The sequence below is a fragment of the Microtus oregoni genome, unplaced genomic scaffold, assembly GCF_018167655.1.
Source record: "Microtus oregoni isolate MIOR12 unplaced genomic scaffold, Mior012 000056F_ref0000123, whole genome shotgun sequence".
Classification (NCBI taxonomy): Eukaryota; Metazoa; Chordata; class Mammalia; order Rodentia; family Cricetidae; genus Microtus; species Microtus oregoni.
The window spans coordinates 6,487,092-6,501,642 of NW_024543832.1; the positions used below are offsets into that span (position 1 = coordinate 6,487,092).

At 40.5% G+C, this 14,551-nt stretch overlaps 1 protein-coding gene across 1 annotated transcript in view; it reads right to left on the reverse strand.

The window, feature by feature from the left end:
• The window catches only part of Abcb5 (ATP binding cassette subfamily B member 5), a 132,030-nt gene that overhangs the window by 48,387 nt on the left and 69,092 nt on the right, over positions 1–14,551 (reverse strand). Inside the window, 5 exon segments of the mRNA XM_041638802.1 lie at positions 848–931; positions 6,693–6,770; positions 7,095–7,196; positions 8,387–8,465; positions 8,467–8,528. Coding sequence (XP_041494736.1) covers positions 848–931; positions 6,693–6,770; positions 7,095–7,196; positions 8,387–8,465; positions 8,467–8,528 — 405 coding nt within the window.

Genomic DNA, 14,551 nt, shown 5'->3' on the forward strand with positions numbered 1-14,551 from the left:
GGACTGAGCTCTTAAGATCCAAATGAGGAGCAGAAGGAGGAAGAACGTGAGCAAGGAAGTCAGGACCACGAGGGGTGCACCCATCCACTGTGACAGTGGAACTGATTTATTGGGAGCTCACCAAGGTCAGCGGGACTGGGACTGAATAAGCATGGAATGAAACTGAACTTTCTGAACATGGCGGACAATGAAGGCTGATGAGAAGCCAAAGACAATGGCACTAGGTTTCGATCCTAATGCATGAACTGGCTTTGTGGGAGCCTAGCCTGTTTGGATGCTCACCCTCCTGGACCTGGATAGAAGTGGGAGGACCTTGGACTTCCTGCAGGGCAGGGAATCTGGACTGCTCTTCATTCTCGAGAGGGAGGGGGAATGAGTGGGGGGGAGGGAGAGAGGGAGGGTGGGAAGAGAAGGCAATGTGTGGGAGGAGGGGGAGGGAAATGGGAAATGGGGAGAAGGTGGAAATTTTTTTTCAACAACTAAAAAAAAGAAAGAAAAAAAAAAGAATTCCCCGTTGGCCATGATACTCTGGGTCTCCTTAATCGTAGGTCACCTCAGCATAACACACAGGTAGACACAGACACACATTCATAGATACACATACATACCACACATACTATGCTATTTAACAAATAAGACCACAGGTCTGGAAAGAAAGCTCAGTTGGAAAAGACAACTTTTGCCAAGACAGATGAGCTGAGTTTATCCCCAGGCTTCATTTGGTGGTGGACAGAATCAACTTCAGAAAGCTGTCCTCTGTCCTCCACATGTGGACTGTGGCTCATGCTCACTCACACAGAGAATGCACAAATGTAATAAAAAAATTTAAGAATCACAATCCACATACCCCCTGAATCTGTGCTACATCCACGGCTAAGGTTGTGGTCAAGGCTCCCATGATGTTTTCGCTATCATCATACCAGGCCTTATCCTAGAGAGAGGGGGAATTGACACATGCTTAGGAAAACATTCTTCTCACATTTGTGATTTTTCTGTCCAGTTGGAAAGAACATAGTTGCCTCTCACTTTCCCGTAAGCACCACGGATCAACTGACTTCTGCATCTTGTTCATAAAGCATTATGTTTTGTATAGACTGAAGAATGTAAGGCTGAATCACTGATGCATTACCATATTACAGTATGTAGAATGTAGAATTAGAGACGTAGGAAGATTACTGTTTGAAATGGTTATTTGCTGCTATAGAGATCGGCAGTTTTACTCCACAGGAACTTTGTGAGGAACAGATTAGTCATTGATTTAGGTTTTTGGTATTGGGGATCAATGCTCAATGCATGTTCCATGCCCATTAGCAATGAGCCCTATAGTTACAGCATTCTATTTGCAGAGTCATGTTCAGTACAACTTAGAAACATCTTCAGTTCTTTTTTCCTAAACTGATCAGTGATTAAACCAACAGCAACACCTACTCTCTCTTTTTCCTTTAGGACTGAGGTACGATCTCACTGGGCACTTTCCATTACTCCCTCAGTTTGGTAAGCCTTAGCTACCATGAAACAAGAATTGGAAGGTTGAAAAACTGCTGCCTAGAAGCGTGGAGTCTGAAAAAGACAGGAAAGAAACACAAGCAATCAAAGAACAAGGTAAGAATTGATTTTATCTCAGCGACGAATAGAGAGGGCGCTTCCAAGCACTTCTCAACCTGAAGAAATGTTTCCTTTCACTAAGCGTTGCCTCCCGCTGATGCAGAGTCTTATGAATTAAAGACCTGTGGAGATGCTGACAAATATGCTTCCTTAGAACAAAAAAAAAAAAAAAGAAAAAATGAAAAAAAAATTAAAAAGAAAAGAAAGGTAAAGAAAGAAAGAAAAAACTTTTGGTTTTATACAACCCAGCCAGGTTACCCAGTGCTGTCAAGGAAACCAAAATAAAAGAGAAGCAGGCTGTGCAGGAATTGTGCCGTGTGCTAGAAGAATGATCTGTGGAGAAAGGCGACAAGAGTTGGGTGGGTGTAACTGTGTTCTGGAGCCACTCTACTTTTCTCAAAGGGTTCTCAGGTGTCTTTGGTGACTATTGTCTGTGAGCGAAGCACCGCGGCAAGAGGCAAACTCTCAAGCCTGACAGCTGCAGTGTGGAAACAGCCCTGGAACCGACGGAACTGTCAGTCTGGATCACTGGCCAGAATCTTATGTTTCAGATTCTGTAGTAACTTACTATACTGCAGAATTAACAGTCTCAGCTACTTGTCCAATCAACAGTATGTTCAAACTGCTTTTCTGCATGTAAGGATTTGTCTTCTTGTGTATGCAATCTATGCCAAAATATTTAGCAGATTTTCTGGAATTTAGCTGGCATTGAGTGAAAACTGGCTTACTTTTTGTCCTCCCAGAGATAAAATAAGTATAAATAGAGGCTATCAGGAATTTTGACATACGTTTTCCTATTAATGATATTACTAGAAACAAGAATACAATCACACTCCAAGGAGACTGTGGCGTGTATTCTTTTCTGTAGTTGTTTCAGCTGCCCTGGAGTAAGATTTTGTTTGTGTTCTAACAAATGAAGCTTGCCTGAAGATCAGAGTGCAGAGCTAAGCCACTCGAGGCCAGACAGTGGTGGCACATACCTTTAATCTCAGTATTCGACAGATCCATGTTAGTTCAAGGCTACCCTGGCTTCCACGAAATTGATCCAGTCTGAAAGAGAAACAGATCTCACACAAAGGTGATCCCAGCACTAGGGATTACATGCCTTTAATCCCAGCACTAAGAAGGTGGAGGCAAGAGTGATAAGACTGGGCGGAGAGAGGAATATAAGTCGGGAAGAGACACAAGCTCAATGCAGTCTGAGGAGCAATGCAGTCTAGGCAGTAAGTCTGAGGAGGCAGTCTGAGGACAGGATTTCCCCTTTGGTCTGATGATTGGTAGAAGTAAGAACTCTCCAGTGAGCCACCTCTCTCTTTCTCTGATCTTCAGCATTAACCCCTATATCTGGCTCTGGGTTTTTGTTACTAATACAAATTAGAATTTGTACTACACAGCCACATGAGGTACTATGTAACCCACATTTTGTAGATTGGAAAATGGATATAGTGAGGGAAGGAAGGGCTAGGCCAATAGCACACAGCTGGCAAGTGCCAGCCCCAGGTTTTGAGCATCAGTTCTTAAGAAGCTGTGTTATTTTTTTCTGCCTCTCATCTGACATGTTCTTGGTTGTGTTTTATTTCTTGCTTCTTAAGCTTTGGGATTTGTTACCACACCTTTTGGAAGAAGCTTCAGGCTTCTGGAGACATCTAAATGACTGTCTTCAATGCTATTAGCTGATGGCTGAAAGGCTCATTTTTATCAAGAATTCCTAAACAATCCAATTTACAAAAGAAATAAAAAAACCCCAAAACAGAAAACAAAGCAACCCCCTTAGACAACAACAAAAATCCCCCACAAAACTTCAAACCCCCACAGCTCTGTAGATCAATTACTGACCACTGAAAAATAGAAGGATCAATATTTTCTATAGTGGAAGTTAGGAACAATCAGAATAATTTTTCAGCTGAAAGGCTCTTGAGTAATCACATAAAAGATAGATTGTATACCTACAGAAAGCCACGCCCGATTCTATAAACATGTCTACTTCAGTGAGATTCCAAAATGGTCATAAAAAGGAGTTGCAGGCCTCAGCACGCTTTGTCAGGTTTCAAAGTTCTGTCTTAGCACAGAAACCCAGGCAATGCAAGTTAGGGAAAATCAGCAATGCCACGAAGGCACTTACAAAAAAAAAAAAAAAAAGAAAGAAAAAAAGGTAAAAATGTTGTGCCTATACCAGCTCCTCCATCAAAAAAAAAAAAATGCGAATATAAGAAGCCAGAAGGATGCTGAAGGACATTGTGAGAAAGAGAAAACATGGAGAGACGGAGGGGGCTGAGTAACGATGGCTAAGCAGCACATGGCTTCTTTGTCCTTGTGGTGTGCTTTCCGAGGGCAGCACTGACAGTGTGTGGCACAGCAAGTCCTCCTGAAGAGTGCTGCTGTGCTCGTGGCCTTCGCATGGTTAATGCTAAAGGGTCCACGCTGCTTCGTGCCAGACCACCAGAAGGTCTGACAGCATTCTCCAGGTTACAGTGCTTCAGGATCTGACATTCTTCATGTTAAAATATTGTGAAGAGGGTCTGAAGAGATGGCTCAGTGGTTAAGAGCACTTATTACTCTTTCATGGGATCCGAGTTAGGTTTCCAGCACGCAAGCCAGGCAGTCCAACAGCCTCTCACTCCAGTTCTAGGAGCCCTAAGCCTCTGGCCTCTGTCACCTGCATCCACTTGTACATTCCCTTACAGACACACATGCACACTAACATTTACACACACCCTTACAGACACACATGCACACTAACAGTCACACACACCCTTACAGACACACATGCACACTAACAGTTACACACACCCTTACAGACACACATGCACACTAACAGTTACACACACCCTTACAGACACACATGCACACTAACAGTTACACACACCCTTACAGACAAACATGCACACTAACAGTTACACACACCCTTACAGACACACATGCACACTAATAGTTACACACACCCTTACAGACATACATGCACACTAATAGTTACACACACCCTTACAGACACACATGCACACTAACAGTCATACACACCCTTAGAGACACACATGCACACTAACAGTCACACACACCCTTACAGACACACATGCACACTAACAGTTACACACACCCTTACAGATACACATGCACACTAACAGTTACACACACCCTTACAGACACACATGCACACTAACATTTACACACACCCTTACAGACACACATGCACACTAACAGTTACACACACCCTTACAGACACACATGCACACTAACAGTTACACACACCCTTACAGACACACATGCACACTAACAGTTGCACACACCCTTACAAATACACATGCACACTAATAGTTACACACACCCTTACAAATACACATGCACACTAACAGGTACACACACCCTTAGAGACATATATGCACACTAATAGTTACACACACCCGTACAAACACACATGCACACTAACAGGTACACACACCCTTAGAGACACACATGCACACTAACAGTTTCACACACCCTTTCAGACACACATACTTAATAGTTACACACACCCTTACAGACACACATGCATACTAATAAGTACAAATAAACTACATATTTAAAAATATTCCATGACACCGAGAAAACATAAAAATCTACATTTGTCTTGTGAAATATCAAGATATTCAAGAAACAGCTAAAAACTCTATGAAAACAAATATACTTCAACTGGGGAAAATGAAAACTGTAAGTCAGTAATTGCAAAATATAGTGTTAGTTAATTACAGTCTCACCTTGATTAAGATCCGAGGTGGAGACATAATGTGTTAGTAAGTAAAGAAATATAAATTTATTAAGAGTTACATGCAGGGGTTAGATCTATTTTTAATTGTTTTAGATTGGAGGCCGATTCAAATGTAGACAAAGCTCTGAGCCAGGACCTTCCTGCACAGTGTGTGTGATGGCCCTCCCTGCTGGGGGCTCAGTGCCTTAGTGTGAGAAGCGAGGATCGAGGAGCGAGGAGCGTGGGATTTCTTCTTGTGGCAGCCCCAGACTGCTAAGAAGATGTAAAAACTACTTTTGACAACTCCCCTGGAATGACAGTAACTCCATTTCTGGAAAGCAAGTGACAGACAGAAGCTTTTCCACCAGCTCGTGGCGGAGCCCGGTCCACTGTAGCTGCTCGTGGGAGATTAGAACTTGACCGGCCTAGTTTAGCCATTTCTGAGAGAGACTGCTCACGGGCAGCGGTCTGACCTGCCAAGCACATGGATGCTGTCTGAGGTGAGGACTTTCTCCCCAACAGCTGAGAGACCCTGTGGAGCAGGAAAACCCTCACCTGCCCATGGAGACCTAAGGGAATGGCTGACTCCTGCCCTGCTCTTCTGAGGGCCTCAAGTTTCTTGTAACTTTTAATTTGTGCTCTTTCTTTCTTATCTCCTAACACAAAGTGGTATGTTAAAGAGAAGCTGGGTGGTGGTGGTGCACACCTTTAATCCCAGTACTGGGCAGGATGAGACAGATGGATCTCTGTGAGTTCGAGGCCAGCCTGGTCTACAAGAGCTAGTTCCAAAACAAGCTCCAAAGCTACAGCGAAACCCTGTCTCGAAAAACCAACCAACCAACCAACCAACCAACCAACCAACCAACCAAACAAACAAACAAACGGAAATCGAATGAGATGAATACTAATAGACCTGAAATCTTTGTTTTAGTTTCAATTTGAATGTGCTTTGCTTTGGGAATTTTTAAAGAAAATTATGTGCATGTGTATGTGTGTGCACATGAGTGTGGCTCCTCCAGAAACAACAAATGATCACATCTGTGATCAGAATCAGAATTCCCTGGAATCAGAATTATAAGGAGTTGTAAGCTATCTGATGTGGATTCTCGGATCTGGTCTACTGCAAGAACAGTATGCATTCTTAATTGCTGAACTGTTTTTCCAGTCCCTGTACATGCTTTTAATAGAAGAATATGTTTATAAGAATTCTGATGACAGATTTTAGCTACTTAGAATAAAAACAAAAATTTATGCTCTTCAATGATCTGATAGAGAAACTATATCAAGAAATGAGAAAGAACTAAAGGTTAGCATTGACAACAAATCTCGATTAAAAGAAAAAAATTCCAGTAGACATACAATAGACCTGATACAACATGGCTTGAAATGCCAAATGTCTTAATCTCACGGCTAAATTTCCCTCTTCTTGGCCATAAAACAACCCCTAGGAAACAAACAAAAAGTTCTTCAGTTATTCTTAACTCTCTTTGTATCAATCAGTTTTTTTTTTAAGATTTATTTATTTATTACATATACAGTATCCTCAGTGCTTTTCTGCAGGCCAGAAGAGGGCACCAGATCTCATTACAGATGGTTGTGAGCCACCATGTGGTTGCTGGGAATTGAACTCAGGACCTTTGGAAGAGCAGGTGGTGCTCTTAACCACTGAGCCATCTCTCTAGCCCCCTCAGTTTATTTTCAGCTGAGAAGAGAAGACCATGTAAACAAGGAATCCTGCCCAGGGCTGGTGAGTCAGTTAAAAGTTTACCTGCATCAGGTTCACCAAGAGCAGCAGAGCCCAGGATGATCAGGAGCATGGAGTAAGTTCCGCATCATGTTTTAATGTGGTTTTGTTGTCGTTTTCAAACATCTGAGAAGGAGCAGAGTTTCCATCAGAAGCTTGGAGGAAAGTGCAAACAGAAAGCATAACATGTCCACAGACGTCAGCATTTCCCACAGAAATTGCAACACACGGAAAAAACTATGCATTTCTGGGCCAAAAAACTACTCTGTTTACTTTTAATATACATGATAAAACTAATTTACTTTTAATTTCCCTATCTTTGCTTTGTAAATGTATCAAACCAATGAGTCTTCTACTATCATAATATTTTTTCCTTTTTATTATTATTTGAATTTTTCTTCCATCCCTCCCTTCCTTCCTCCTTTTCTCCCTCCCTGCTTTGGGTATGTGTGTGTGAACTGGAGCACTTGTGTATAGGCCTGAGGGCAACTGTGGTAGCGGGTTCTTGCCTTCTGCCTTATTGAGGCAGGGCACCTTCTCTGTTTCTGTAATACACACTCTAGTCCACCCATCCACTAGCTTCCTGTCTTTGCCTCAGTTCTTGTCATAGAGTGCTGGGTTACAGATGTGTACTGCATTTGGTTTTTAATGAGGGAATGAGACTCAGGTTGTCAGATCTGTACCTGCTCAGACAGCGTTCTGACCCTATAATATTTTTCAGTGAGGTCAGCAGTTTAAATTATTATTTCTAATAACGTCTAGTAACTCATATTTCTTAATATTCATCAAAAAGTGAGACCTTTGTATGTGCTCCTAAAAGTTGCTCACAAAGTTAGGTATTAGACACACACATTGCTGTGGAAGACAGCTGTGCACAGGCTGCTAAAACAGTGTAGGGTCTAGTGACTTCCTCAACAAGTTCACTCTTCTGGGGCTTTGGCACAATCCCAAACTTACATTCCCTATTTCTGAGCTGGCTGGTAATAAAAATTTGTCATTGTTTGGACAGGTTGGAAAGAGAGAAGCTGTCTCTGTCTTTTCTTGCTTCAGTGTTTAGGAATGCTGATACAACACTGCAGTCAGAATTAGTAAACAAAACAATTTCTTTACAGCTCACCCAGGCAGCAGCACCCAGCTGGACAGAGTGAGCCAGCTATGGCCCATCTCTCAGGCACAGCTGCGGCCCTTCCACCATGGATCCTGTCCTAGGGATGACCACTGTAAGCTCTGTGTCCCCCTTTGCAGATCACTGTGCTCAGCTCTGTTCTCTGACGATGCTTGAGTTGTTAAAGCATAAACAGGTGAGTGTTACTGACAGCGACTAATTTCGCAAAGATGATAGAAAACGTTGGGTAAACAGACCCAATTAGGACAGAAGCCAGTGTGCCCACAACAAAAAGGCCATTCAGACTTGTTTAATTTAGGTATTTTTAATAGTGAAACTTCAGGAAGAATTGTCTATAAATAAAACAAGTTGATTAAGAACAATATCAGTCTGAGGATATAATGGAACCCAGAGAAGTAAGGCAGGACAAAGAGAAGCACACTGGAACCTAGCAAGTAGAACAGATGGCAGTGTACAGTTGTATTTTTCTTAGAAAAATTTATCAGTTTTATTACCAATGATGAGTCTCATACATAAAGGAATCTTACATCAAAGTGATGATTTATACAATGTCAGCTTTTGGAATTCCACTCAGTTGTTATCACTAAGAAAGTACAAACTGGGCCTGGAGAGGTGGCTCAATGGTTGAGAACCATGATTTGATTCCTAGGACCCACATAACCACCTGTAACTCCAGATCCACGGGATCTGGTGCCCTCCTCTGACCTCCTCAGGCACTACACACATGTGGCGAACAAACATACATGCAGGACAACACAAAAAGCAAAATAAAAAAGAGAAAGCAAATATTAGATCACATGTCATGTAGCTAAGAATCACAAGAAATAACAGAATCAATTTTCCTTAATCTTGTCAGACTAAATTCAACGCTCTAAGCGAGGACAAGGGTTAGGCAGGAAGCCTGCAGAGAAAGTGCAGGAGGTCAGCCTGGGAAGTGTTCCAGTGTGGTTGTGTGACATGGTGTGAGGGCATGCACACTGCAAGGGGCTTGGGCTGTGTGCTCAGAGCCAAGACTGGAGTGATGGAGCCCCATGCAGTACAGGTGAGATGGCCAGGAAAGCTGTGAGCCCATTGCGTGTTTGATATTGAGTTCAAAGTTAGCTGTCATGCTTTCAGAAACGTTTTACTGTTGTCATTTTAAAACAATTTTTGTGATCCCAGCATTCAGTTCCATGCCCCCATACGCAGTTTTGAGGCACAGTTTTAAAAGGTGGATTTTATTTTTCCTCTAGGATTTAAAAAAAAAATGCAGGTTTTTTTTTTTTTAAAAAGTATTGCTTAAAAAGAGTTAAGTAGATAGAAAAGAATAAAGTAAGACAAAATCAAAATGAAAAATCCCTGAAAAGTCACAAATAATGTCATATCTAATATATTACGGATTATAGAATGTCTTAAGATAATCTGATGTAAAAATATGAAGTAGGTATTTTCTTTAGAAACACAAACAAGTCTGATAAAGTTAAATTTCATCTTGAATTTTATTGAGTTATAATTTGCAAATAGCCAGTTACACAGACATCTGTAATTTACTTATCACCAATTGCACATGTGTGTGTATTTTGGGAGTTTAGAAGTAGCCTGTTATTGGTGAGTCTATTAACACAATTACATAGATAATACAACTTCCATGGAAGGACCCCCACCTTGGCCAGCCAAGTCTCTTCAGCCTCTGGTTGCCATCAGCTCCTCATCCCGCAGCTCACACTGGCTCTGGTCCTCACTGTTTCCTCTTTCCCTCACTTTGTCCTGGGGATGGTGCTGTTTATTTATTTTTTTAATGCTTTTAATTTTAATTTAATGTTTTTAATTCAAGAGTTCAAGTTCTATAGAAGATAATTGGTTTATAAATACTTCCAGTTTATGGTTTATCCTGTTACTTAAATCTGCTTTATAAAAGGAAATGTTCTTCACGAATAAAGTCTGATTTATTCTAATCAGTATGTTTTTGGTAATCTAGGAAATATTAAAGTCATAAAGATTTTCTACTGGGTATTCTCACATAAAGTCAGTGTTTTTACATTAGTAAAATGTGTGTGTGTGTGTATATACACGCACATCTATGCATGCACATGCCACAGGGTATAGGTGGAGGTCAGAGGACCACGTGCCAGAGTCTGCCGCCAGAGTTGGCGACTGCACTCGGCTGTCAGAAGACTTTTAATCACCAAGCCATTTTGTCAGCTGATTTTTTGTTTTGTTTTATTTCACTACTGATTGTTTTTTTTTTATTTATTTTTATTTATTTTTTTTTTATCAAATGCTAGATGTTGTGAACTTTACTCTGTTGGTTACTGGAAATAAATAAAAATTCCTATGGTGACCTTTGACGACATCCACAGCGATGAACAATCTTACAAGAGTTTAGTTCTTATATTCAAGGGCTTGTGAGAAAAGTTTTTTTTCCTCTTCATTTAGATTAATGACCTCTGATTTCTATCCAGAGAGCTTCTCTGAGCTTGGGGGCTATATACTAAAAACAAAACAAACCAACCAAACAAACAGAAAACTAAACAGACCATAAATAAACAACAAAAAACAAAACAAAATCTCCAAGAATAGGATTTAAAATTGAAAATTATTTTTTTAACTATTTAAAAGTTTAATTTTATTAATTTAGTTTGCTCACATGCTTGTATGTATGTGCATATGTGTCATTGTGTGTCTGGTAAAGACAAGGCTCTTTTTTTTACAGGTCTTGTCAGCCTGAAAATTATTTTTATGGGTTTATACAAATAAACCTTTACAAAAATCAAAGTGAGAGAGAAGAGGGGGAAGTCTAAGTGTGAACGCCATGGAGTGTTGTAATATGAGCGGCGGGCTGCTTCCCACCACCTGGCTAGTTTTATACCCGAAAAAATTACACAGAAACTGTATTCATTTAAACACTGTTTGGCCCATTAGTTCCAGCCTCTTATTGGCTAGCTCTTACATATTGATCTAACCCATTTCTAATATTCTGTGTAGCACCACGGGCTGGCTTACCAGGGAAGATCTTAACCTGCGTCTGTCTGGAGTGGGAGAATCATGGCGACTCCCTGACTCAGCTTCTTTCTCCCAGCATTCTGTTCTGTTTACTCCACCTATCTAAATTCTACCCTACCAGAGGGCCAAGCAGTTTTCTATATTACTTAACCAATGAAAGCAACAGATAAGATACAACACCCACCTCCATCATTTCCTCTTTTTCTATTTAAACAAAAAATAAGGCTTTCATTTTAACATAGTAAAATTACATACAGCAAAAACAGTTATCAAGCAATAATTATAGTTACAATATTTATATCTATTTTATCTTTTATCATAACTAAGGAAAATTGTAACTATCCATTCTTTAACTCCATCAAAGACTCCAGAAGGATATAATATTTCCTAAGCAAACAAGAAGTCCAAAACTCTTGAAATGACAGAGACATCTCGCTGCTTGGACAATCATCCAAAGTTCCTCTGTACCATTGAGGCATCCATCTTTGGCCTTCAGGCCCATAGTATCCATGAAGCAGGAAATTTCAAAGACAGTTTAGTCATTTTCTGCTGTGTCCTGCGGAACGTCTCACAGACTCTTTCATGAAGCAGGAACCCCAAAAGACCATCTCACCTTTAGGCAAGTTTAGCAGTCCTCTCTCTGCGGGTTCTTTGTGTCCAGTTTATGCATCAGTCCAGGCAAGAGCAGTTTCTTGCCCAAATGGCTATCAAGCTCCATAAGGATCCTCTTTGATGTCCATCTTCCTCTTAAAGTAGCTGGTGCTGCCAGGAGCAGACATGTCATGAAAAGCCCTAAGTTATTAAAACATTTAAAACGCCATGTTCTGTAGTCTTTGAAAGATATGAAGAATGTCTATCTAACTGAAATGTATCTCTATATATCTAGAAAATCTAACTAACATGACTACAAGCTTTACTATTATCGATAATTATCCATTAGTAACCTATGTTTCCTAATTGTCACAATACCTTAATCAAGATTAGAAATATGCATATACATATAACAAAACTGACCTTAAAATCCATACCAATGTAAATTATTCATATCTATATCATATCCCCCTTTAAATGTAAAAGAACATTTATAAACAATATTTGGGAACATGGGCGCAGTTTTTTCTCTCTAAACTGCTTTCTGCTGAATGGAGGGATCGTTAATTAGGTCTTTTATGGTATAACCTGTGTGCTAGTTTCATCTCAATTGGCAGTTGAGTGAAGTAATTTTTTGAGGGTGTTCACAGCAACCTTTCAGGAGGGCATGGTCTATCATACCATATTGGGAGAGAAGAAATCCACAGGGTCTCATCCTTTGTGAAAACAAAAGAAGGACTTTTCCAAAGCATCATAACCTTAGATCCAAATTCTGGAGTCAAGATACCTTTAGAACATATGTGCAGGTTCAGCTTAGCAGCCCATAAAATGAAATGTCTCTCTGTACTTAGCTCCTTCACAGTCAAAAATTTTAAAGAAAACACAATAATACAAAGAATCCAGACTCTGTGTGAATTTTCCATTTTTACATGGCTTATTTTTCTTTATTTCTCTTAATCTATAACTATCTGTATTTTTATTTTCTCTCTCTCAAGTCTACGTATACTCATCCAACACTGTGATCCATTTAGTGATCTGTCTGAATATGTTTTATTGTGAATCTGTAATTTTTTACTATCCAGGAGCAATTTTGATTTGCGCCTTAAGTGCTTAAGAATCTAAGATGTGGCCCAATTTGCCCCACCGCCCTCTTTCTGCACATAACATCACCCAGGCCAGCCTGTCTGGGCACTGGTTCCGAATCCTCAGGGGCACCCAAGCGGGCGGGAATCTCTTTGTTTCTATGGCCTGCCTGCACCAAGCAGGGTAGGTGCTTTGTTTGCGACCTGCCCACCAGCACGGAGGCCTGATCTCTCGGCACCAGGAGACCCAGCCTTGGGGAGACCCAGCATTGGGGAGAGACAACGTTGGGGAGATCCAGCATTGGGTAGGCAAGGAGACCTGATCCGGTAAAGAAGATCCATAAGGGAGCATTTGGAAGAAGAGATGGGTAGATGCCAAGGCAAGAATTCGCCCAACAAGCTGAAAAGCAACATGAAGCCACCAGAAACCAGCGACCTCACAACGGGAGGACATGAACACCTTAATCAAGAAGAAGTAGAAAAGGTTGACTTCATGAAAGTGATTGACGCCCTTAAACAGCATGTAAAAAATGCCCTTATAGAAATGGATGAGAAATATAACAGAAAGTTTGAAGAACTGAATAAATCAGTGAATGATACCCTAGAAAACCAAGGAAAAACAATCAAACAGATAATGGAAACGGTGCAAGACGTGAAAACTGAAATGGAGGCAAAGAAGAAAACACAAACAGAGGGCCGGCTGGACATGGAAAATTTAAGTAAACAAACAGAGTCTACAGAAACAAGCATAACCAACAGAATACAAGAGATAGAAGAAAGAATCTCAGATTCTGAAGATACCATAGAGAAAATGAACACTCTGATCAAAGAAAACAGCAAGTCCAACAAACTCTCATCACAAAATATTCAGGAAATATGGGACACAATAAAAAGACCAAACCTAAGAATAATAGGAATAGAAGAAGGAGAAGAAGTGCAGCTCAATGGTCCAGAAAATATATTTAATAAAATTATAGAAGAAAACTTTCGCAACCTAAAGAAAGATATACATATGAAGGTTCAAGAAGCATACAGAACACCGAATAGGCTGGATCAAAAAAGAACATCCCCTCGCCATATAATTATCAAAACACAAAGCATACAGAATAAGGAAAGAATATTAAGAGCTGCAAAGGAAAAAGGCCAAATTACTTATAAAGGTAAACCTATCAGACTTACACCTGACTTCTCCATGGAAACCATGAAAGCCAGAAGGTCCTGGATAGATGTACTTCAGAAACTAAGAGACCATGGATGCAAGCCCAGATTACTATACCCAGCCAAGCTTTCGTTCACTATAAATGGAGAAAATAAAATTTTCCAGAATAAAAACAAATTCAAACAATACGCAGCCACAAATCCAGCCTTACAGAAAGTAATAGAAGGAAAATGACTAACCAAGGAGTCCAACAATGACCACAATAACTCAGACATCTAGAGACCCTTCACCAACACAAATCAAAGAAGGGAATGACCGGAGTTAACATCCACTGGTCATTAATATCACTTAATGTCAATGGACTCAACTCACCTATAAAAAGGCACAGGCTAAGAGATTGGATACGAAAACAGGATCCAACATTCTGCTGTTTACAAGAAACCCACCTCAACCACAAAGACAGGCACCTACTCAGAGTAAAGGGCTGGGAAAAGGCTTATCAAGCAAATGGACCTAAGAAACAAGCAGGTGTGGCCATACT